Source organism: Amborella trichopoda, chromosome 11 (genome assembly GCF_054954075.1).
Source record: "Amborella trichopoda isolate Santa Cruz 75 chromosome 11, AtrichopodaSantaCruz75HAP2 v2.0, whole genome shotgun sequence".
NCBI lineage: Eukaryota > Viridiplantae > Streptophyta > Magnoliopsida > Amborellales > Amborellaceae > Amborella > Amborella trichopoda.
Genome location: NC_142346.1, coordinates 40,982,203 through 41,004,395, shown reverse-complemented (window position 1 = coordinate 41,004,395; position 22,193 = coordinate 40,982,203). Strand labels below are relative to the sequence as shown.

The 22,193-nt window shown below is 35.8% G+C and overlaps 1 protein-coding gene across 3 annotated transcripts; it reads left to right on the top strand.

Moving 5' to 3' along the window:
* The first annotated feature begins 5,873 nt into the window (after window positions 1-5,873).
* LOC18432227 (carboxyvinyl-carboxyphosphonate phosphorylmutase, chloroplastic) lies at window positions 5,874-19,014 on the top strand. 3 transcript variants are annotated; one of them, XM_088852330.1, is made up of 7 exons: window positions 5,874-6,222; window positions 7,043-7,116; window positions 11,882-11,964; window positions 12,148-12,172; window positions 12,372-12,391; window positions 12,887-13,042; window positions 18,355-19,014. In XM_088852330.1, the coding sequence occupies exons 1-7, from the start codon at window positions 5,969-5,971 to the stop codon at window positions 18,409-18,411; spliced, it is 669 nt and encodes a 222-aa protein (XP_088708456.1). In that variant the 5' UTR covers window positions 5,874-5,968; the 3' UTR covers window positions 18,412-19,014. The 3 variants fall into 3 exon arrangements, with proteins under 3 accessions (XP_088708456.1, XP_020521660.1, XP_006842388.1); XM_006842325.4 differs by having other exon boundaries at window positions 5,877-6,222; window positions 18,351-19,014; XM_020666001.2 differs by lacking the exons at window positions 11,882-11,964; window positions 12,148-12,172; window positions 12,372-12,391; window positions 12,887-13,042; window positions 18,355-19,014 and adding an exon at window positions 10,109-11,220.
* The last annotated feature ends 3,179 nt before the right edge of the window (window positions 19,015-22,193 follow it).

Here is a 22,193-nt window from a genome sequence, read left to right as displayed (position 1 = left end):
ATTTGTTTGGCTTAAAAAAATAACTTTAAATTAGGTCAAGGGGTTAGAAGAAATAAAATGTACAAATTTTACGTCACAAGATATCTATTAAAACTTTAGGTCTTTTGTGAAATGAAACCTAAAAATAAGATGTAAGGAGATATTTTCCCCTTTTTTTCTTTGATTTAAAAACATAATTAGGCATTAGATCTCCTAACCAGTTATTTTTGTAAGTGGGTTGGTTATTGGATCTTTCACTCAAACTGGTCTTTTCAAATGCGAGTTGGGTACAAACCTTGAATGTCCGAACCCAACCCGCAGTTAAAAATGTATGGCAAGTAGATTCCAACATCTCTTGTCTGAATCAATCTTTCACTAGAAAAATAACCTCGGTTTAGACATTAGATGTCTGAACTGGGGGCAATTTATAAATTAGAAAAACATGAAAAAGTGACACTAGAGCTTCAAATAAAAAATATACTGGAGTTTTTCTAAATATTAAAATTATACTAGGATTCTTCCGCAAATTTTCCCCTAATCAATTCTTCCCATCTAATCAAATAATACAATTAGTTCGAGAGGAACATCTTTTCCTAGTAAAATGTCGATAGTTAATGAGAAACTTAGTAAGAATAAAAAAACAAACCCAATAAGATAAAAATATTAGCAAAATCTTCAATCATTTAGTTATTTTTTTCCCGGAAGATTGGGAAAGTCCATAAGTCAACAATCCAGTTTTACCGAGAACTTGCATGCTTTCAAATAGCAGTGGCATGGGGCAGATGGTCATGCCAGGAAGAGCCTGGGTCTAGGCAATTAATTTGGCCCGAGGGTCAGCCCAGGCTTGGCCACCTCGTCTTGAGGGCTGCGCTAGGCCTGGACCAAGGGTTGGCTTGGCTCAGCTCAACTAAATTTTTTTTATTATTTTTTTTATTTTTTAAGTTGTATTAAACGTAACCCGACATAGATTTTTCTTAATTATTTCTTCATTTCCAAAGAAATCCAATCATCTTTGAAAATACTTTCTTTATATTTTTTCAAATCACTTAAGAACCAAAAATCGAATCATCTTTGAAAATACTCATTTGATAATTTTAAAGTGGATCCCAAAATGAAGCTAACAAAACATCTTGAGTAGCTCTTTTGCTCGAAGCACTTGCGCTCAAATCTCACACAATCCAAACTAGGGGTGGCAATGGACCAGGTCAGATCTGGGACCTTACAGGTAGACCCGACCTCGGGTCTGGGTACCGATGGTTTGAATCTAGGTCTAAAATTTGGACCCGTACACTATTCGGGTTTGGATCCGGGTTCAGCTGAAACCGACCGGTACCCGACCTTTAGAGATAAAATACTTTACTTTAAGCCCTATTTGTTTGGGTGTATTAAGTATCATATACAATAAGAACTTATAGTCATCTTTAGCTATTAAATACAAATAAGACGGTTGGGAATCTAATGGCGGGTGATTGTGACCGTGCTGCCAATAATATGGATATATGATAGTAAAACATAGAGTTAAAAATAATCTCATAGTCATAGAGTGGCAATGGACCCAACTAGACTTGGGACCCAATGGGTAGGGTATGGGTCCAATTTTGGGACCCGACAGGTCTAATATATGTCCAAAACCTTGACTATTTAGGTTCGGGTCTAGCCTCACCCGACCCGTTGCCACCCCTACTCCAAACTAGTGTTTGCAAAATTAGTTGAGTAGTTTCTACTCAACTGAGTTACTCGGGCTTGGGCCCTTGTTTAGCCTGAGTTGTCTCGAGTTTGGTGTCCAACTCAAGGATATTAAAGACATTAAAAAAAAATTATAAAAAAAGGGAATGTATTTGGGATATATTATTTTATGTTTTCTATCACGTTGCCAAAGATTGGAAAGTATTTTGGATGCAGATACTTATTTTTACAGTTTTCCCATCCTTTATGGATTATTTCAAAAAAATACCCCAAGTCAAAAGTTGATTTTTTAGAATCTATTTTTTATGAAATTTTTAATATCATTTTGAAATGTTTTGCTTAATTTTACTTTCAATATATATTTTTTATTTTTTGGATTTTTTATTTTTGTTGACCTTTTTTTGCTGCTACAGTACTTGACACTAATTAAGCCGAGTTACTCACAATCAGCCCGATTAATCAGCTCCGGTCGAGACCGATTACTCGATCAGAGTCGCACTTTCTAACACTGCTCCAAACCCATTCTAGTGCAGTGAAGCGCCTTACCAAACCATCTCCAAATAATATGGTATATATTAGATGATTAGCTTATAATTTATGCCAAAAGATATAATGCCCTCGCATTTAAAACCTTTTTTTATATTTCTTTTAACCTCTTTTTTTTTCTTTCTATACCATTCAACACTAATTATGTTGAGTTACTCGGACTCAGCCCGCGTAAACGGCTCAGGCCAAACGGATTACTCGATCCGAGTCGCACTTTCTAGCACTGCTCCAAACCCATCCTAGTACAGTGTAGTGCCTTCTCAAACCCATCTCTAAATAATATGGTATATATTTATACTGCCTTCGCATTTACTCCCTCTCGTAAAACGTAACTTAGGTTTATCTTTTGGACCCCAAGTTTTGTGGATATAATCCTTTGAACCGAGGGACCAACCCAAAAAGAAACATTCAAATCCCATCTTTGGAGGGCATGATATCATCTATGAACCGAGGGACCAACCCAAAAAGATATGAGCTTGAAAAAAATATCATCTTAAAATTGAACAGGGCCTCTAATCTTTGGAGGGCATGATCCTTTTTTTTTTTTTTTGTGTAGTTCAGTGATAAGAATTGACTTTGAGATGTAGTATTGGGCATGAAGAACTCAAACTTTATTTTTCCTTTTTTGAAAATATCTTGTGATTCTTAGATAGATCTCAAAATTTCATGTCAAAAAAATCATCCCAAATAGCTCTTTTGCCTCCTAAGGGAGCATACCATACACCCTCTTCATTTATTAGGGAAAATAAAGGGAATAGTTTATATAAGGTGTCAATCTTATTATACACAAGTAAAGCACACCTCTAAAACTCAATAAAAAAGGTTATTCACATGCCGAAAAACCTTCCAATTGATCAGTTCGGCCTCAAGATATATGGATGTTGAAAAAAAGGATTTTGAGTCCTATAAATATGGCATCGTGCAATGTATTATTTGAACCGTTTATTTTCAAGTTTTATGAGATTTATAGATCTGCTCAATCTACACTATTTTTTTAAGCCTTAAATTTCAATAATTAAATATGAAGACATATTTTTAGGCTATCACAAGAATTTTTTACATTAAAATAACATCTTTGGACACCATTTAGAAGTGCGCTTTAATTTTGATTGTTTAAGGCCACAAACCGCATCCGAAAATAAATTTGACCCTATGGCACTATCCCATCTTTAATAACACCCATCTTTCATAGTAGCGAAAAGTTTATATAAGGTTGCAACTTTAAAATGTAGAATTAAAGATGCACCTCAAAAATCCAGCGGAAATGGTTGTTTTAATGTTGAAAACCCCTCCAATTGATCATCTTGATGTATGAAATTTCATATGTTTATTGATCTACTTGATTTTAACCAATTTTAAAATTTAAAATTTTATAATTAAATATAAAAATAGATTTTAAAATAGTCATAATAATTTCTTACATCAAAATTATACGCTATAATAAAATTTGGAGGTGCACCTTAATTGGATTGTTTAAGGTTGCAACCTGACAGAAACCACACCCATAATAGTATGATATATATTAAATTTTGATTAGATATCTAGCTTGAGGATGGAACCTTTATATAAAGTTGTAGGCAGACAGGAGATTCTTCCATTTGGCTTCTAATTGGATAATAAAAATGCGGAACTTCACTTTGAGAAAACTAAGAAATGCAGCACTTTCACGAGTCTTGAGATTTCGTATCAAACAAATTATAATCAATTTATCTGTCTAACTTTAATATTGCTACGAGAGCATTTATCTTTATTACAAAAGAGGCCACAATAACTACTTGCCGTTGGATGTGAAATTGGATGAATTAGGCTCTGTCACAAAGTTTGCGAATAGTTTCTGGAATTTTGAGTCTAATAAATGACACATTCACAAGTACTTGATTTGAAATCTAATGTACATGAGTGATTATGACATCTTTGTATAAAAGTAAAAAAATGATATTTCTATAAGGCCTAGGTTTTATAAAAATAAAATAAAACCTTACCTCAAATCCTTGTCCGGAAAGTACTTTCGGCAACGAAAATCTTCATGATGACTCTAAAATCAATTTTCAATACGAAATTCAAAAGTAAAAAAATGGTACAGATCTTGTGGATCTATGAACATTTATTTTTATGGCAAAATAGACGGTCTAGATAATTTTTTACAATATACACTATTTTTAAAGCTTGAATCCTTTTTTTTTTTTTTTTTCACAACCATAACGTTCAAACCAAGATAATCGATGTAAAAATTTTCTAATGCTTGAATTGTAATTTTCAATGAGTTATGAGGAAAGGCTTTAGTTATTTTAAAAGGGTTGCAGCCTTATCAAACTGTTTTCCAAAAGTAAATAATCTATTTATATATTTTTTTTAAGGAAAATTGTTTTATGTAGGCTGGACCACATTTCTACTTATGAGGTCTATAAGTATAAAGCATCAATCTTAATGATAGATGCAAATATGTGGTCCATCTAAAAACAATTGAAACTAACAGTCCAAATGTTTTTTTAATATAATTATTATTTCTAGTTCTTAAAATTTATTTATTTTTTCATATTCTTGATCTTCATATTAGAGATTACATATTTTTAAAATTAAATCCAAAAATTCATCTCAAAAATAGATTTATTAAGGGGCTCACATTTCTACTTGTGTGGGCTTGGGCCGCATGCTAATTGTCTCATTTTTCTAATGGAAAATTGTTTTATGAGTTAATAGGTGCAATAACCTGCTGACTCTTCAACGTCCGTCTTTTAAGATGAACGTTGTGTAAAACGCATGGGGTTAAATCAAATATAAACAGCGTCAAAAATATCCCCAAGCACATTTTAAAATTCATTGATCTAAGATGAATTTTAGAGGGCAGCCGCACGGGTATATATGAATGGGTTGAAACCCTATTTTTTTATAAATAAAATTAGGAAAAATTGCTTAAAACCCCTAAATATAAGCTTTTTTTTCACTTTACACGGCCTAATTTTTTTTAACATATTTTTTTCAAAATCAACTTTTTTTGGCTAATACATCCAATAAAAAAAGTTTATTTTATTTATAACGAAAATACCTTTTTCGGACATAAATCATTTTCGAATCCCAATAAAAAGAAAACGCCGGATCACACTTGTAAAATGCTGGACTGTTTACTTCAAAACGTAAGACTGCCCCTTCAAAATGTCATACGACCACTTTAAAACGCCAGAGCCTTCAAAATGCCGGATCGTTGTATCAAAACGCCGCATTGCCTATTTCTTCGATTCCCGGACCCTCACAATGAAACATGGGACCGCTGTTTCAAAACGTTGCACTACCTATATCTCCAATCCACGGACCCTCACAATGAAACGTCGGACCACCCATTGCAGTAAAATAATCGTCGGATCGCCTCTTCTAAACACCAAACCGCTTCCTTTAAACACGGATCGTCCTCTCCAATAAAAATAATTTATTAGATAAGAAAAAGATATTTTCGTAATTGCCACTTTTAAACACGGGACCGCCCTCTCCAATAAAAATAATTTGTTAGATATGAAAAGGATATTTTTGTTAAAAAAAAAATATTTGTATTGAGGTATTATTTAGAAAAACATGTTAAAAATTGGGTTGGGGTAAAGTGTCTAAAAAGTACATATTCGGGTTTATAAGCAATTTTCCATTAAAAATTCTACTTAAAAGTCCACGTCACAAATGGAAGAGAACGGCATTAAATTTCTTATTTTCTCACTCCTCTAACACCTGGTGGTTTGAGGGTGGATCACAGAGCTTCAGAGTTGCAGCAATGGCGGCGATGATGTCTATGAGCACCGGAATCCATTACCCAACAAAACCTGACCTCAAGAAGAGGAGCTTCAAGGCTTCTGCTTCTACGAGAATTCATAGGTTGATAGAGGAGCAGGGCGCTGTTCTAATGCCTGGTTGTTATGACGCTCTCTCGGCCGCCATTGTTGAGAAGTCTGGTTTCTCTGCTGGTTTCATCTCTGGTTATGCTCTCTCTGCTTCTCTCCTTGGAAAGCCGGACTTCGGGTTGCTAACGTAAAGAACCCACTTGCTCATTGCCCTTTTCTTGTTTTTTTTTTTTATGCATTTTTGTGGAGATTTGTTCGGTTTCTCAGTTGGATAATTGAATATAGTCATTGTTTTTGTTTATTTGGATAATTGAATATAGTCATTGTTTTTGTTTATTTATTATTGGGTTTTTAAGTGTTGCATGATTTCATTGTTTTTCACTTCTTTTCTGATTTTATTCGAGGCTTTCAGTTTTTTTTCCGATGGAGTAATTGCATTGTCCATGGTTTTATTTATTTATAAATGTAGGCCTCTAAAGATGGCATGCTGATGCAATTTTACCAGTATGCTAATATCCTTTCTTTGTTTTCTATTGCGCTATCTTCTTTGTTTAATGTATTTGGCCAAACTTGGACTTCCTTTTTTTTATATACATTGTTTTAGTCATTTGCTAATTTTTATTTATTTATCGTGTTCTTAGCCTCCAAAGGTGCTGCATATTTCTAGTAATTTTTCCTTTTCTTTTTCAGATTCATTTTGTCGAGAACTGGTTTGTTGTTTTTTTGTTGATTGAAATATTCATGGTTTATGTGTATATTGATTTAATCGATCATTATGTTTTCCATGCATTTATTTTTTCATTTTTGTACATAGTCCATATCAGATTTTTTTTCCTTGTATTCGTTTTGGGTAGTTCAACTATTCATTGTTTCAGGACTCTAGAGATGGCTATGTTTTATTATTGACCTGTATTCCTTTCTTGTGCATTGTCAAAATCTATGATTTTTTCTTTGCGTGATTGAATTGCTCCTTGTTTTATTTGTTTCATTACGTGTTGGGTTCTTAGGCCTCCAGAGATGGCTGAAACTGCTCGCTTTGTGTGTGCTGCGGCTCCTGGAATTCCCATCATTGCTGATGCAGGTAAGCTCATGCATTTTGGTTTTTGATTTCATGTTATTCCGTCTCTATTATATTCCTTCTTCTTCTCTTTTCTCTTGGGATTGCTTTTTTGTTTAAAAAGAATGCTCCTATAAGAAAATTGGTGTGTGGATTAGAGTTTCTATTCTATGTTTCTTTTGGAGCATATCTTTTTCTAAGAAATCAGAAAACTTGGCATGGATGGATTTTTCTCTTTCATTTTATTATGTTACATAGAGGGCATTTGTGTGGTTAACTTCTGCAATTGTTTCGTGATGTGAGTGAATTTGTGCAATATCAGGATTATGATCTTGAAATGTTAATGTTTTAACATGTAGGCTTTGGCATTGTACTAAAAAAACCAGTCATAGATTTTATGAGGAATGTACTTTTAATAGAAGTTTTTTTTTGGCATTTTTCTCTAATTATACTTCAGTTTAGAGGTAGAATATCTTGACAACCTGTTCCAATGTGTTTGGCACAGTTTTCTATTCCTGTTCAATTCTCTCTTTAGATGGTATATGATTTGATTTTCATCAGAGTACCTGCAGACACACCATGTTTTATCTCTCCTTATCAAGGTCGTTTTCTTCAGAAGGCACTGATGTTTGGAGCTTATCTGTGATGGGATAGAACTCATGGATTCTATTAGCTTACTTACCCCAAAAAAAAAAAAAAATCCTATTAGCTTACAGGCTTGTCAACTCTACGATTAGGTGTCAAACTCACCATTGGCTTACCTTGTCACTTGGAGGTAATATGACCATGTCAACTAGAATGTTGGTAGACTTGATGAGGATCATAGGGTTTGGCTATATGTGAATCAGATTGAAATGGACTTGTGTTTTACTGGTTTCATCCTTCATTCTTGGCATAGAGAGACTTCTTTGGGCCCAAGTGTTTGGGTTTTGGGTTCAGGGTGTCTTTATGTTCCCTCCTCTCTATCTCCTTGGCTGAAGGTTCCATAGTAGTTAATGAGAAGTGATCTGGCACAATTTTGCCAAAGGATTATTGGATATTCCTGAGGACATTTTATCTATTCACAGCACTCTACTGATCAAAATCCTAAAATTGAGATTGTTGTATGTCTCATTTCACTATGCAGCCCGTAAACTACAAATGTAAAGCACAATTGGACCATGAAAGCTTATGGAAAAAAATAAAGAAAAAAGTGCCACTTGTTGTGCAACTATGGTTTGATTAGCAGCTGTTATGGGAAGTTCACTCGCCATATGATTTAGGTCCAACTTGGCCAAAGGTCAGGTGAATCAATGTCACTCTTGACATGTCAGTCTGATTTGCTTGAGTCTAGGTGACTCAAGTTTATTGAACCCTGAATCTTCATTGAATATTACACATGATCTTATAGGATTGATGTTATTTTTCTTCGGACAACAATGTTTTTGCATGAACTCCTTATGCCTAAATTTTGAATTTTCTGTCCTGTACAAATAAAGCCTTGCTTATACGCTTGCCAGTTTTATTTATTAAATAATATTAGTTTTAGTTATAGCATTTATGTTATCACGTAATATGTCTCTGTAAATCAGTTAAGTTCGTAGCCTATCAACAGGTTGTTATTGCTAAGAGTTAAAATAATGCTCTTCCGACACCTATTGGCAGTAATTTTATCTTAAGTTATTGTGAATAGCATTCTGGAAGTGATCTCAGTTACGTCCTAATTCCTTATTCCATATCATTTACATTTGACTCATCTCATTGGTTATAACAATATTTTAGATTCTAAGGTGAATTGTTCTCATTTGACTCTGAGAAATCTTATGGTAGCTATATATCTTTTTTGTCTGTCTATGAAACTGTTTTATGGCTTTATTCCCCCTGAAAAACATTTTCAATTTCTAGTTGATCCATGAGAGGTTTACTAGGTTTCTGTTGAGTTAAGTTTGACTACATTCCCCTTTTAACGCCTTAAGTGAAAAATCAAGACCTGCTTTTGGACTCCTAAGAAAGGTAAGCAATGAAAGGCTTCAGATTCCTGTGCTGGATATGAATAATATGAATAATGTGCAATTGAAAGCTTGGAGGCTGGAATGAGGACAATTGCAACATTTCATTAGTTGTCCATTTGCGTCTTTCTTTTTTCTTTTTTTTTTGATATTTCTTGTTGTGAAAGTGAATTGCCATGTTTCTCTTATCTTGGTGGGCTTTTTATTTTAGTGGCATAAGGGTATTCTTGTCATTGTTTAGAATTCAAATGGCTTTAATTTGCTTTTTCATTCACAGTTCTACATGTTTTTTGAATGAAAGGGATATGTCGGACCTCTAAAAATCATGTACATTTGCAAAACTTTAAGTAGATTGTAATATCATCTTTCTTGTAATATGCATCTCTAGCAAATATAATAAGTTACCACAGATTTATCCTTTGCTCACTATTGTTCTTCCATACTCTGTATTCATTACTTTGATTCTTGAATTGTTTTAGATTATTTTGTCCTATTTAACCAATCTCATATGACTTCTAGAAATTTTACAATGTATATCACTTAGGTAATCATCTTACCTTTTCTTTATCTTTGAATAATTCACTAGTAGCATGAAAAGATTCCCAAAAACATCAAATAACGAAACTTGATCTTCCGCTTGATGTGGAGAATTATTAGTAATAAAATTAGATATTCAAATATATCTGCAAGTTTATTTGCACTTGAAATGGATAAAGGAATCTCCAATATCTACTTTGAAGAGATGCTGAGATGTTACTTGTGCTCCTGCAGTTATACACCTCAAGATCTGTGAGAAAATCTTTTAATTACTGACTTCAGGAACAATGTCTGTGTTTGACTTGTGAAGGAAATCAATCCTGACAATGATTAGACCTCATTGTAGAAAATCTTGCAACAACATTAATCATTGAATTGACGCTAGAGTAGGACATCGTGTTCTTTTCTGGTCTGACCCCTGGGTGGGCCATACCCTCCTTGGAGAACTTTTGCCTGCTCCTTGGTCACTAACAATCTCTTCTCTGTCGCAGAGGAGGTGCTTCTCTCAGGTTCACCCAGAGTCTGGAGTCCTTCTTTCAGGCGGCCCCTCTCTGACCTCGAAACCTCTAATTTTCTTACCTTGTCATCCTTGTTGCAATCCACATTTTTGGCTTCCTCGGGCTCTGACCAAATCATTTGGACCCCTTCGCCCTCGGGAAGGTTCTCTGTTGCCTCATTTTACAAGAAACTGATGATGCCGCCTACCTTCTCCCTCTCCCCTAGATCCATCGTTGCTCAGGCTTGGTCATCCATCACCCCTCCCAAAGTTCAAGCCCTGATCTGGATCGTTATCTCGCAAAAGGCCCTTACAGTGGATCATCTCCAGCATAGAGGGGTCCCTATCCCCAAACGCTGTGCGATGTGCCTTACTGATGAAGAAAGCAACTCCCATCTTTTCATCCACTCTCAACTTGCTTTTGTGGGGTTCACTGCTCCAACTCTTCGGCCTCAACTGGGTTACCCCTCCTTCCATCCCGGCCCTTTACTGTCCCTGGCGCGGCAGGTATGGGTGGAGCACTTCGAGACCAACTCGGGAACATCCTCTCTTCCTTCTCCAGAAACATTGGTCACGCAGACTCACAGCTAGCTGAGTCGGCACTCCTATTCGGACAAGACTTTTCGATCCCTCTTGGGGTCAACCCCTGATTATCGAAGGAGATGCTCAAAACATCATCACATGGGCCTTCGGCTCATCACCTTGCCCCTGGTACCTTGCAACGATTTTTGACGAGATTACTCACATTTGTAGGGATATAGCCATCTCATGGAGGCATACCTGGAGTGAGTCCAACACCCTGGTAGATCAGCTGGCTATAGATGGTGCACTCTCACCCGTCTCGTGACCCAGTGTGACTGGGCTTTTTTGTATATGGCTTTTCTTGTATTATGTAAGGGTTTTGTACTTGTACTAATCCACTTTTTGTATAGGACTACCATCACGGTAAGTCTTTTTTTGGGAAGAGGCCCGGTCTGTGGGTTCCCTCTTCGCAGTCTTTTTTTGGCAAGAGGCCCGGTCTGTGGGTTCCCTCTTCGCATGATGTACTTTCTCTTCATCTATACAGTTAACATTATCGAGAAAAAAACATTAATCATTGAATTGATCTAGGCCCTTTCAATGGATAGATTGTATGCTGGTGAATATTAATAACTTCTATATAGATAATAATGCTGCAACTGTATGATTACGTACAATTAGCCAAGTTGAGATGTAGCTTGTCAACAATTAAGAGCCCTAAGAATTGCAATATCGTAGGCCATGCTGCCATGCTCTCAACCAAACTGCTATGCCAATAATTAAGTATTGATGTAGCTTGATCCTGGATACAGATAAATGAACATCTCCCATTCCTCCTTGATGTGTTTCATTCTTTATTTACACTTTGTTGTGCTTTCTGTGCATACAGGAACTGATGTTTAATGTGTTGGTTCTGGTGACCTCCTTTTTTTTCTGTTTTTTTTCTTTGTAACCTCACTCTTGGCAATTCCAGTGTGAGTTATTAAGTGCCTGGTCATTTTCATAGTAAACCAGATTAGTGCTGGTAAGAAATGTAGACATCCTGTTTTCCTCTTATATATGAGTTTGTGATCATTTTTATCCTGCGACAGTCTGAGCCTAAATCATTTGCATTGAACAAAAGATTATCTTGAGTGGGGATCTGTTTCTTATTTACTTTCCAAGAAACACTGGTGTATCTTATATCAATACTTTCTAGTGCTCTGCCATGACACCTAAATGGAATTTTTTAAACTCATGTTCATCTCAGATACCGGCGGTGGTAATGCTCTCAATGTCCAGAGGACAGTAAAAGACTTAATTGCAGCAGGTGCTGCTGGTTGCTTTCTTGAGGTAAGTTACAACAACTGCCCAAAACGTTTATTGCAGAAAGCGTTATTTGCACAATCAGATTGATTATGTGGTCATTTTCTTATTTAGAAATGTTAATTCGGTTGCGTCAGATTGTATGTACCCTTGTTTAATGGAACATTGATCCTTTTGCACTTGTATTCACTCTTTATTGTCTCATTCCAGGATCAAGCATGGCCTAAGAAATGCGGTACGAGAGTTATGACCCTTTCCTCATATTATCTTATTTGAACTATTCTGGCCCCACACACTCGTCAACACACCGACACACGCATGCACACACATGCACAGCCATGCATGTGAAACAAGCAATGCTCTTTGTCTGTACTCAAATTTTCTGCACCAGACTTATGCGTGGTTTGTTGTCTTTTCATGTTAAAATACCAAAGGGCACATGCGCGGCAAACAGGTAAGCAAAGCTGGGTGCTTGGGTTTTAATTTCAAACATTCATGTCTTGTTGTTTTGGCTCGAACATCTCCATATTTACACAATAACAAAATAACATACGGTTGCATATTTCTTATCTCCATTACATCTACATATGTATGTGGGTTACTTTGGAAAAATTAAGGGTGGTAAGCTATTCTAGGACTTTTGGGTTGAATGTCAAGGGTTCAAACCCTTGGCCTTCCTCTCCCAGACTGATACATCAACCATTAAGCAATTCCTAAGAGACAAATCTGGGTTTTTTCAAGATACAAAGTTATGAAAATGTAATCATGTTTTTTTGGGTGAATCAGTGAGGATGAAAATGTAATCATGCCTAGAATTTCACTGATCATGATCTTTTACTTGATTTTGTGATCATATTCAAAGTTTATTTTGGAGCATGGTGATTTAGTTGATGGGAGTCATCAAAAGTTTGCAGCATCTTTTTTCATAGTCGTTTGGTATGTTATTAAGGTTATACCGGCAGAGGAGCATGCAGCCAAAATAGCTTCTGCAAGGGATGCCATTGGAGATTCAGACTTCTTTCTTGTAGCACGGACTGATGCTCGTGCAACATCAGCGAGAAGTGGGCTTTCAGAGGCTATTTCACGGGCCAATCTGTATATGGAGGTAATCATCACTACTTCGTTTTTGGGTAAATATCAAAAGTTCATGGGAAATACTCTTGTCCAAATTTAGGATAATTTGTATTATTGCTTGGTATCAATGTTTTAGTTACATGGGGCATTAGAAACATGCTTTATCACTTTTAGAAAGTTATGGTGATTCATATAGTTATATAGCTTAGTTCACATATTCTACGATCTAGCTTTTCTGCTTATCGTGGTTTTGGTATTTGATATTAGCAGTATAGAGTTTTGTGATATTAGGAAAAAATTATCTACGATAGGAAGAAATATGTATGCTGTCTCCTTTAACATGCATTTGGCAGATTCAAACTTTGATATGCCATTTCGTTATCACCTAATATTTTTTAATTGGGCATCTATTAAATCAACTCACCCTACTTGACTTCAAAGGGCACATATTAGAAAAACCATTTGCAGTGTTTGAGAAAAATAGTAATTTAAAACTTAGATATGGTCCAATCATAGTTGTTGGGATTGAGAGCAGGATCAAGAGCTGGGGCCTTGAAAGGCTCGAAGATCCCTATAGTTTGGAACGCCGTCCTTGCAATGCATATGTTAAAGTTGAGATCCCCAAATGTTAGGGATCTCGATCCCAACGTTTTAGGGATCTTGCTCCACATGTGAAGAGCATATATAGTTTATGTCTGTCTATATATACTCTTTAAATAAGGAATTCTTTATTTTATAGCCAGCAAGCTACACATCCATATTAAAGGTATACTCGCATTGCTAAGTGACTAAAAATAAAGAAACTCATAACTGGAATTGAGATCTCTAACAGTGAGGATTAAGATCGCTTAAAAATCCCTTTCCTAGAGCTCCAGAGTGAGATTCCAAAGCAGGATCTCCACCTAGGAGGAGATATCTAGTTACTATGGATCCATTCATCTATATTTGGGTTTTTGAATAATTAAGAATGAATATTGGCAGTGGAAAGCCCATAGATGGATCTTCAAACGTTTAGGTATGGAACCATATAGAACAATTGATATGGGGAAAAGCCATTGCATATTTATCCAAAATTGGCATATTGTTAAGTTCTCTCAAATTGGAGCTGAAACATTCTGTTAGGTTCCTCTTGCATTAACTCAGGCATTATGGTTTGACCTGAAAAACTGTAATTAAGAAAAAATGCTGAGGTATTTTCAGAACCGTCAGAAGCTTAAGTTATAGATCCTGCTAAACCATGTGCCTTCAGATTTCCAATGGGGAGTCTAGTAACTCCGAAGGAAATCTATGCATGTTTTTCTAAAATTCTCATACTAATGTGTATCGAATCATTTTTGGGCTTTGAGTTTTCTCAGAAAGGGGCCTTAAACAAGTGTTGCCTCGTTCTCTGTTCAATGAACTCAGACAAAGTGATTTGACTAAGCAATACTTTTTGAATAACTCAGCCTTATGATAAATGAATAGACACAATTCATGGCACTCTATTTATTTATTTATTTTTTATAAGTAACTTTTTATTACTGGGGGATTAGGTATACATCAACTCAAGAGATATACAAATGGATATGTATACATGGTAAAGAAAACAACAAGGAATGGGGATGGGGTGGCATATCTAGGGTATGATATGGAAGTCTATGGTAGAGGGGTTATATGTACTTGTAAGAAAATCAATCTCGCTCCCTTCTTGGCATGGCCATCGCCCACCTCATTGGCTTCACTGTAGATCTGCGTCAACCTGCAACAAATGCAAATGGCGCTTCACTCGGAGAAAGAATCTCCTCCATCATATCTGCCAAATTTCATGGAAAGTGGGGACTCTCTCTATGCCCAATGTATAACATTGAAAGTTGTACTCCACAATAAGAGGCGACTTGAAAGAGTCCTTGTACAGCCTCAATCTCATCAGGAGCGTTGAACTCTTCGCGTGCTTAGAGTTTAGTCCCGAAGGGTCTAGAGAAGGACATCAAGGCGTTCCTTGTTCTATCTCTGAATTCTTCCCTACACCTCCAAGGCCTGGATTACCTTGCAGCTACCATCAAAGTTGAGTTTGAAGTTATCAGTCGAAGTAGGGACCCATCTAAGTTGTGGTTTGGGTCTAGGCTTCAGTCTAAGAGTGGCCCCCCATCCAATTAACGGCGAAGTTTTGAACCCTCACCTCACAAAGTTGGCCCTTGCAAGTGCCCAGGATATTTGATCACATCTATTATCCTCTTGCAAAGGGTGACGTGGTGGGCCATGCCTCCACTGATCCTACCATTATGCTCCTTCCATATATACCAGAGGATCATTGAGAGGCACAAGTTCTACTATTCTAGAGCAAGGATCCCCTTCCAAGATGCTGCAAAGGCCTCCACCAAGGAATGCATCACCTAGCTCATTGGAAATAATCCAAAGAGAAAGCACCACACCTGTCTGGTAAATGGGCAAGGCAGTCGGAGGTGGTCCACCATTTCTTCCTCAGTTTCCAACATAAGTAACAAATGCTGGGAAACTGGAAGCTTCAATGATTTAGATGATCACAGGTAAGAACTTTGTCCAACATGGCCAACCACCCAAAAGTAACCAGTCTTGGTGGAGCTGGTATGGACCACATGACTCATGCAGGATGGACATGCTATTAGGGCATAAGTTCTTTATATTCATTCCTAAATAGAAGCCACAATCTAGTAATGATAATTGCACGACTGAGTTGGGTCCCACATACTAGTTAAACAAAATAAAAAAATTTAAAATTTTTGCTAGTGCTAGCTTTAAAATGGAGAACATAACTTTGGCATGGAATGAGTAGCTATTTAAGTAGTATTGTTGGGTTTATGTGGCCATTGAAGACCTTATAAGAGCTTGTATAAAATATTTTATAATGAAACGTAAACTCAGTGGGAATGTGGTCCTCTTTGGGACCATGCTAGGCAAATGCTATTTGATGATACTCTGACTTGGCTCGACGTGTTAGGCCAATCGAGTTGGAAAACCCAAGGTACCTGGGTATAGAGTTAAAGTGTTAAACCGATGAGGGTTCAGTGGGTCATCCCTTGATGAGGTCGGAGTTGCTCGGATAAGTGAGCCGAGGGATTATGTGAACCTTGTGTGTAATGGTTGGCCTTTAGAGACTGGGCCAAAGCCTCGTCACTATACCATTACACGGCATGTACGTAGATAGGCCTATCAAGAAAGCAATCCACCATTGAGGGTGAAATGTGTACATGTGCGAGAGATTATCCCTATGCACCTTGGAGGCGTGGTTGCATCATGGTATGGGGGACCATGGATATGTCTCTAGGGGAGAACCTGTAGTCCATAGATTGGGATTACGTCCCCTAGCCTATTGGTTGATTTTGGTGGCCCAATCATGAACCCCTACAGTGGACTGTGGGTCATGGGAACGGCTGGGTTAGTTTGGGAAAGCTAGTGTTGATCATGATCCACAGTTGCAGGTGGAGTGCTCTAGTATATTCATAATTTCTAGACCTATACAGATTCAATTCCTATCAAAATTAATGAGTTTTTATTAATTTTATGATATATGATTTTCATAATGATTATTTGAATTTTTGTGATTCTCTTGATATTTTATTTTTATCATTTGGATTTATAATATAAGAGAAAATTAATTGTCAATGTTTTAAATAATTTAAGAGAAATAAGTTCTATTTTTAAATTCTAAAAATCAATTTAAATAATCACTAATATATGTAAGGCCCATTGTGAGCCATGGGCTCACTTTAAATTAAATCGCATGTTGCAATTGGGTGGGGCCCATGAGGGCACATAGGGTGGCATGCCCCACCCATAGGAGGTTGGCTTGCTATTTTGTGGAGTGAAACCTCCTTGCAAGTTGGCTTTCCATTTTAATGCAAAGCCTATTTGTATAAAGAATCAAGATAATGAATTATTAGTTTTGTGAATCAAGATATTTTGATTGAATGAATGAGGAATGAATATCCATAAAAGAGAAAATATGAGTATAGTTTCCTTATTTAAAAATTTGATGGGAATAGGTTTAGGAAATAGAGGATAAGATTCTAGCACCTTCTTATGAATCTTGATGGTGGATCTAATGAATTAATGACTCACATCTCTCACCCCACAAGTCTTTTTAGATTAATAGTCTAGATTTGATCTCACTAAAGATGGCAAACCCTAAGGCTTAGAAAAACTATAAATAGGGATCTCCTCTCCCATAATACTCTATACCTCTTCTCTTCTCTCTTCTCCCTCTCCAAGCTATCTCTTTCTCTCTCTTTGGAAGGTTGAAAGGGGAGGCATGCCCCATTATAGAAATTCTCTCTTTCTTGCTAAGTCTCTTTCTCGTTCTTAAGATAGAAGGTGGCATGCCCCACCTAGGAAGTTTTCTCTCTCATCTCTCTAAGGTTGAGCCAAGGGGGCTTAAGATAGACTAAGGCATTGAGGCTTGGCAGTTAGGTTCAAGAGAAGTTCTATATGCTTTTGGATGGTTTTGCCATGCTTAGTGGATTGAGATTGATCATTAATCCGCGACCACTATTGGAAGAAGGAGACTCGGTATGAGGTGTATTAAGTCCGGTTGAGGTAATCTCTAGCAACTTTACTTGCTTTATTTTATTTCTTTTGTTGTGCTCTTCTATTTCCATAAAGAAATGTGTCAAATTTTTATTTATTGGATAAAGTAGTTGTATTTAAGTGGTAGCAAGTGAGAACCATATTTATTTATTTATTTCAAGAGTGATTCTATTTGTAATTGGATATTGTAAGTGGTCTTGTTGGTGAAAGAAAATAAAAATTTAAATTTATATACACCGTGCTTTATCACATAGCCTAACTTTCAAGTGCTATTTGTTTTTCTTGACTTAAAAGGATCTTCAAGATGCCTCAAATATCAGCTGGTTTAAGGCAGAATCTCCTTTCAATGGAGCATTACCTTGGCTTATTACCCACTGCTATATTACTTCAATTAACTAGAATAATACAATTTAATAATATCATAAATTGGTTTACTATGATATTAAACTATCGTTTTTTTAATACCATAATTCTAGTATAGCACAATGTGATATACACCACAGTTAAATATATGTTAAAGAAATAAATCTATAATACCAAGGAGAGGACCACTAGTTCAATTAATAGTATAGCTTGTCTCTTTGGAGGATTCTACAAGCATGTAGACCGAGATCCCATTATATGGGGAGCGGGATCCCTATTTCTCTAAATTCCAGCTCCCTTTAAGATCCCCTAGAAGAATCATGGGATCGAGTTCTTAAGGTGGGACCTTGGATTCCTACAACTACGTTCCAAATAAAATATACAAGTGTAAATCTTGCTCTTGGTTAGTTATGACATATCTCTCTCTCTCTAAGGTAGGAGCTGATGCTTGTTTCGTGGAGGCCCCAAGGGATGATGAGGAACTCAAAGAGATAGGGCGGCAGACTCGTGGTTACAGAGTGTGCAACATGCTCGAAGGGGGTGTGACTCCCTTACACACAACTGATGAGCTCCGAGCCATGGGATTTCACATTGCACTGCACCCTCTCACCACTCTCTATGCATCAGCTCGAGCCATGATCAACATCCTCAAGGCCCTCAAGGAGAAGGGGACCACAAGAGACCACCTCCAAAACCTCGCAACGTTTGAGGAATTCAACCAGTTGATTGGTTTGGAGTCGTGGTTTGAGCTCGAAGCACGCTATTCTCAGTTAAAAGCTAGTGTTGGGGCAAAATCTTGAGGTTAGTTAGAGTACGATGCTATCAAATTCTTTCATCGTTTTGAATTGATCATTGTTTTTGTTAGGGAGAGGAAACTTGGGAGAGAGAGTTTTGAGAAACCCAACCTTCAACGCTGAGAATTGTTGTTATTTGATGGCTTTAAATTCGTTTGGCAAATTAATTGTGAGTTGATCCATACCTATGCAGAATTTTGGGTACAGAGTTCCTTGATTGTATGGAGTTTGCCGGACTATACGTCTTCTAAATAGTTGATGTCTTATTTGAACTTCAATAATACAGAGGATAAGCTTACAAACATATGATGTGGTCCTATCTCTCTTTCTTTCTCTCTCTATGATTGCCCTTGATGAAAATGGAAAATGAAGAAAGATTTGTAGACCATGCGGCATATTTTGTTTGTGATTACTTATGCAGATCTCTCATGGTTGGTGTCAATTATTTCTAGGCTTTTAGACCCCTTTATAGGATTTTTGGCATATTTTATTAGTGATTTCTTATCAGGATTGTATACTTTTTTATACAAGGAGGTCACGATTACTTACAACTATCCAATGTGAAATATGATAACTTGGGTATGTCACAAAGTTCAAAAGAATTTATTTTGAAGTTTGAGCTCGGTCAATGGAATAAATGCATCCAACTAATTTCACATTCAATAGTCAAGATCAATTGTGACCGCTTTGTACCAAATATAAATGGTCTGATTGTTCTAAAGCGCTCATATTTGATCCCGTTACTTTTAGGGCACATTTGATAACTATAAGTTTCAGCTCTAGAAGGTGGAAGTTCCAGTTTATTGTAGTACTTTATTGTTTAATATCTGGAAGTGTTGTAGGAAACTAGCTTTAGGAAGTTCTAGGTTACCAAAAAATGCAAACTTGCAGTTTTCATTTCCTCATGGAAGTTTATGGAAGTTTGCTTCTTTTGTTTTTTAGGGAGTTTGCGTTCTATCGTCATTTTCAGTTCATGTGTCCTTTTTACTCTAAATATACACTCTCTCTCTAAATTCTCTCTCTAACCATGTATTTCCTATCTCTTTCTCCTCTCTATGTTTGCCCTTTCTCTCTCTAACTACTTTCTTCCTTACAATGTGTCATTGTCTATCTCTTACTCTTCTCTCTCTAATTATGCCCTTTCTCTCTTCAACTCTCACTAACCCTTTCCTTTTTCTTTTTAGCCATTGCCTTTCTCTTCCAAAATCTTTTTAACTCCTTTATTTATCTAATCATGCCCTCTCTCTCTAACTCCTCTTTAATAGTGCCATTTCTCTCTCTATTTGTCCTTTTTATCTGTCTCCTTTCTCTATTTAACCATATACTTGATCTCTCTTTAGCCCTCTCTTTTTAACTTAGGTGGGGTTTGTATAGAGCTGAGGATCTAAACAATCAAAGTAAAGCGCTTTTTCAAATAGTGGCGAGAAATGTAGTTTCAATACTTAAAATCTTTGTAACAATTTTAAATGCATTTTCATCTTTCATTATAAAATTTGAATTTTTAAAAATAGTCAAGATTGAGCAAATCTATGAAAACTTGAAAATCTTGAAAATTGACGGTCCAAAAATAAGTTACAAGATGCATTATTTCTAAAATTTGAAGTCCATTTTTTCTCATGTCCATACATCTTAATATTGAGATGATCAAAAGAACCTCTTCTAGTGAAATTTTTGAGAAGGGCTTTAATTTGTTTGTTTAGAGCCCGAGCACTTTATAAACTTTTTCCTTTTAACGTTGCGCTTTTTCTCGAACTCATATTTTCCTTATAAAAGTCTTCTCTCTCTCTCAAAGTCCACTCTTTTCTAACTCTGCCCGTTTTCTCTCTCTTTTGTCTCGACTCTTTGAAGTCGAGAAAGTTATCTCTATGAACCTATGTTAAATCATTATAGAGCATGATCTATGTATTTAGGAACTTCTAGACAAGTTATCAAACAAGTATTTTAGAACTTTTAGATATTAACAATTAATTTGCAGGGACCTAGAACCTACAAGTTCTAAAGAATCCCCAGCTTCCAGTTATCAAATGCTCTCTTAGGGTTTTTGCACCCTCTTGGAGCTTTGTGCCTTCGTTTAACACGTAGCAAATAACCTCTTCAAATTTTACCTAATAAATTTACATATATATGTGGATTAGGTATTTATATATGGGTGTGGTTTGCATTTGTAACTTTAAACAATCAAATTAAGACGGACCTCCAAATTTTATCATATATGTAATTTTCGTGTCTAAAATTTTTTGAATGGTTTGAGAATCTATTTCGATATCTAATTATAAAACTTTAAAGTCCAAAAATGTTCCAAATTAAGTAGATCTATAAACACATGAAAATATTGAAAATGGACTGTCCAGATAATATGATAATATGTTACAAGATACACTATTTTTGGGACTCGAAATATTTTTTTCTTTTCATATTCATACATCTTGATGTTGATATCATTGTTAGAAAAACCGGGCGATCTAAACGCTAACCGTCCGGTTAGATCAGAACCGTCCAGTGGCAGGTTCCGGTTTTCAACGGTTTTGGTGATCAACCGGTATTTTAAAAAAAATTTAAAATTAAAGAATTTGGTTTGTAATGCATTTGTTAATATTCTTACATCATGGTAAATATTAAAAATTGTTTTTATCATTAATACTCACTTTAATTCAAATTTGATTCATTAATTTTTTTTTATATTAGTTTTCAACTTGATTTGAATGTGTTTTGTTTTAATCATTATTTATATGCTTTTCATATTTTAGTAGATTTTTTTTGGTATTCTTTTTATTTTTTCAACACTTTTTTGATCGTCTGGGACTTGCCTGATTAGAACGGTTGGATCAGTCGGTTAACTAGTTAGGCCGATTAATTCGCTTCTAGGCCCATATCCGATTAACCATTTTGATTCGATTTTACAAACACCGGTTGAGATGATCAATTGGAGGGTTTTCCAACATTAAAACAACCTCTTATGATGGATTTTCGAGGTGAACCTTAATTCTACATTTTAAGGTTGCTAAATTTCAATCCTCGATTTGCTTCAAACTATGAATCATTAGGATATACAAATCTTAAACTTTGGATAAATGCTATTTCAGGCCCATCTAGTTGGAATTCAGATTTTGCAAATCTATTATCTAGCTCACATGCTAGTAAAACTTCGATTTGTCAATTCCATTATATTTTTCAATTATAAAAGGTCATTATTTTTTTTGGAATTTTTTAATAATTGTAAAAAATAACTCACGGGAATGTCAATCAAGACACTATTTATTTTTTGTACATGGAGGCCATAATCATTTTCGCTTATTAGATGTTAAATTGGATGGCTTGGGGTGAGTTACAAATTTCGAGAATTTTTTTTTAGAACTTTGTTTCTATTCAATTACGCTCTTACAACCACCCATTTGAAATCTATGGGACGAGAATGATTATGATCTCCATTGTAGACAATCTCATAATTTATACATTTAATGAAATGAAATCACTATAATATAG

What these genes read in the sequence shown, in the direction of transcription:
- LOC18432227 (XM_006842325.4), top strand. Translation starts at nt 5,969, where the DNA reads ATGGCGGCGATGATGTCTATGAGCACCGGAATCCATTACCCAACAAAA. An exon ending in CTGCTGGTTGCTTTCTTGAG is followed by an intron (nt 11,965 to 12,147) that starts GTAAGTTACAAC and finishes GTCTCATTCCAG; the next exon opens with GATCAAGCATGGCCTAAGAA. An exon ending in AGCATGGCCTAAGAAATGCG is followed by an intron (nt 12,173 to 12,371) that starts GTACGAGAGTTA and finishes AAAATACCAAAG; the next exon opens with GGCACATGCGCGGCAAACAG.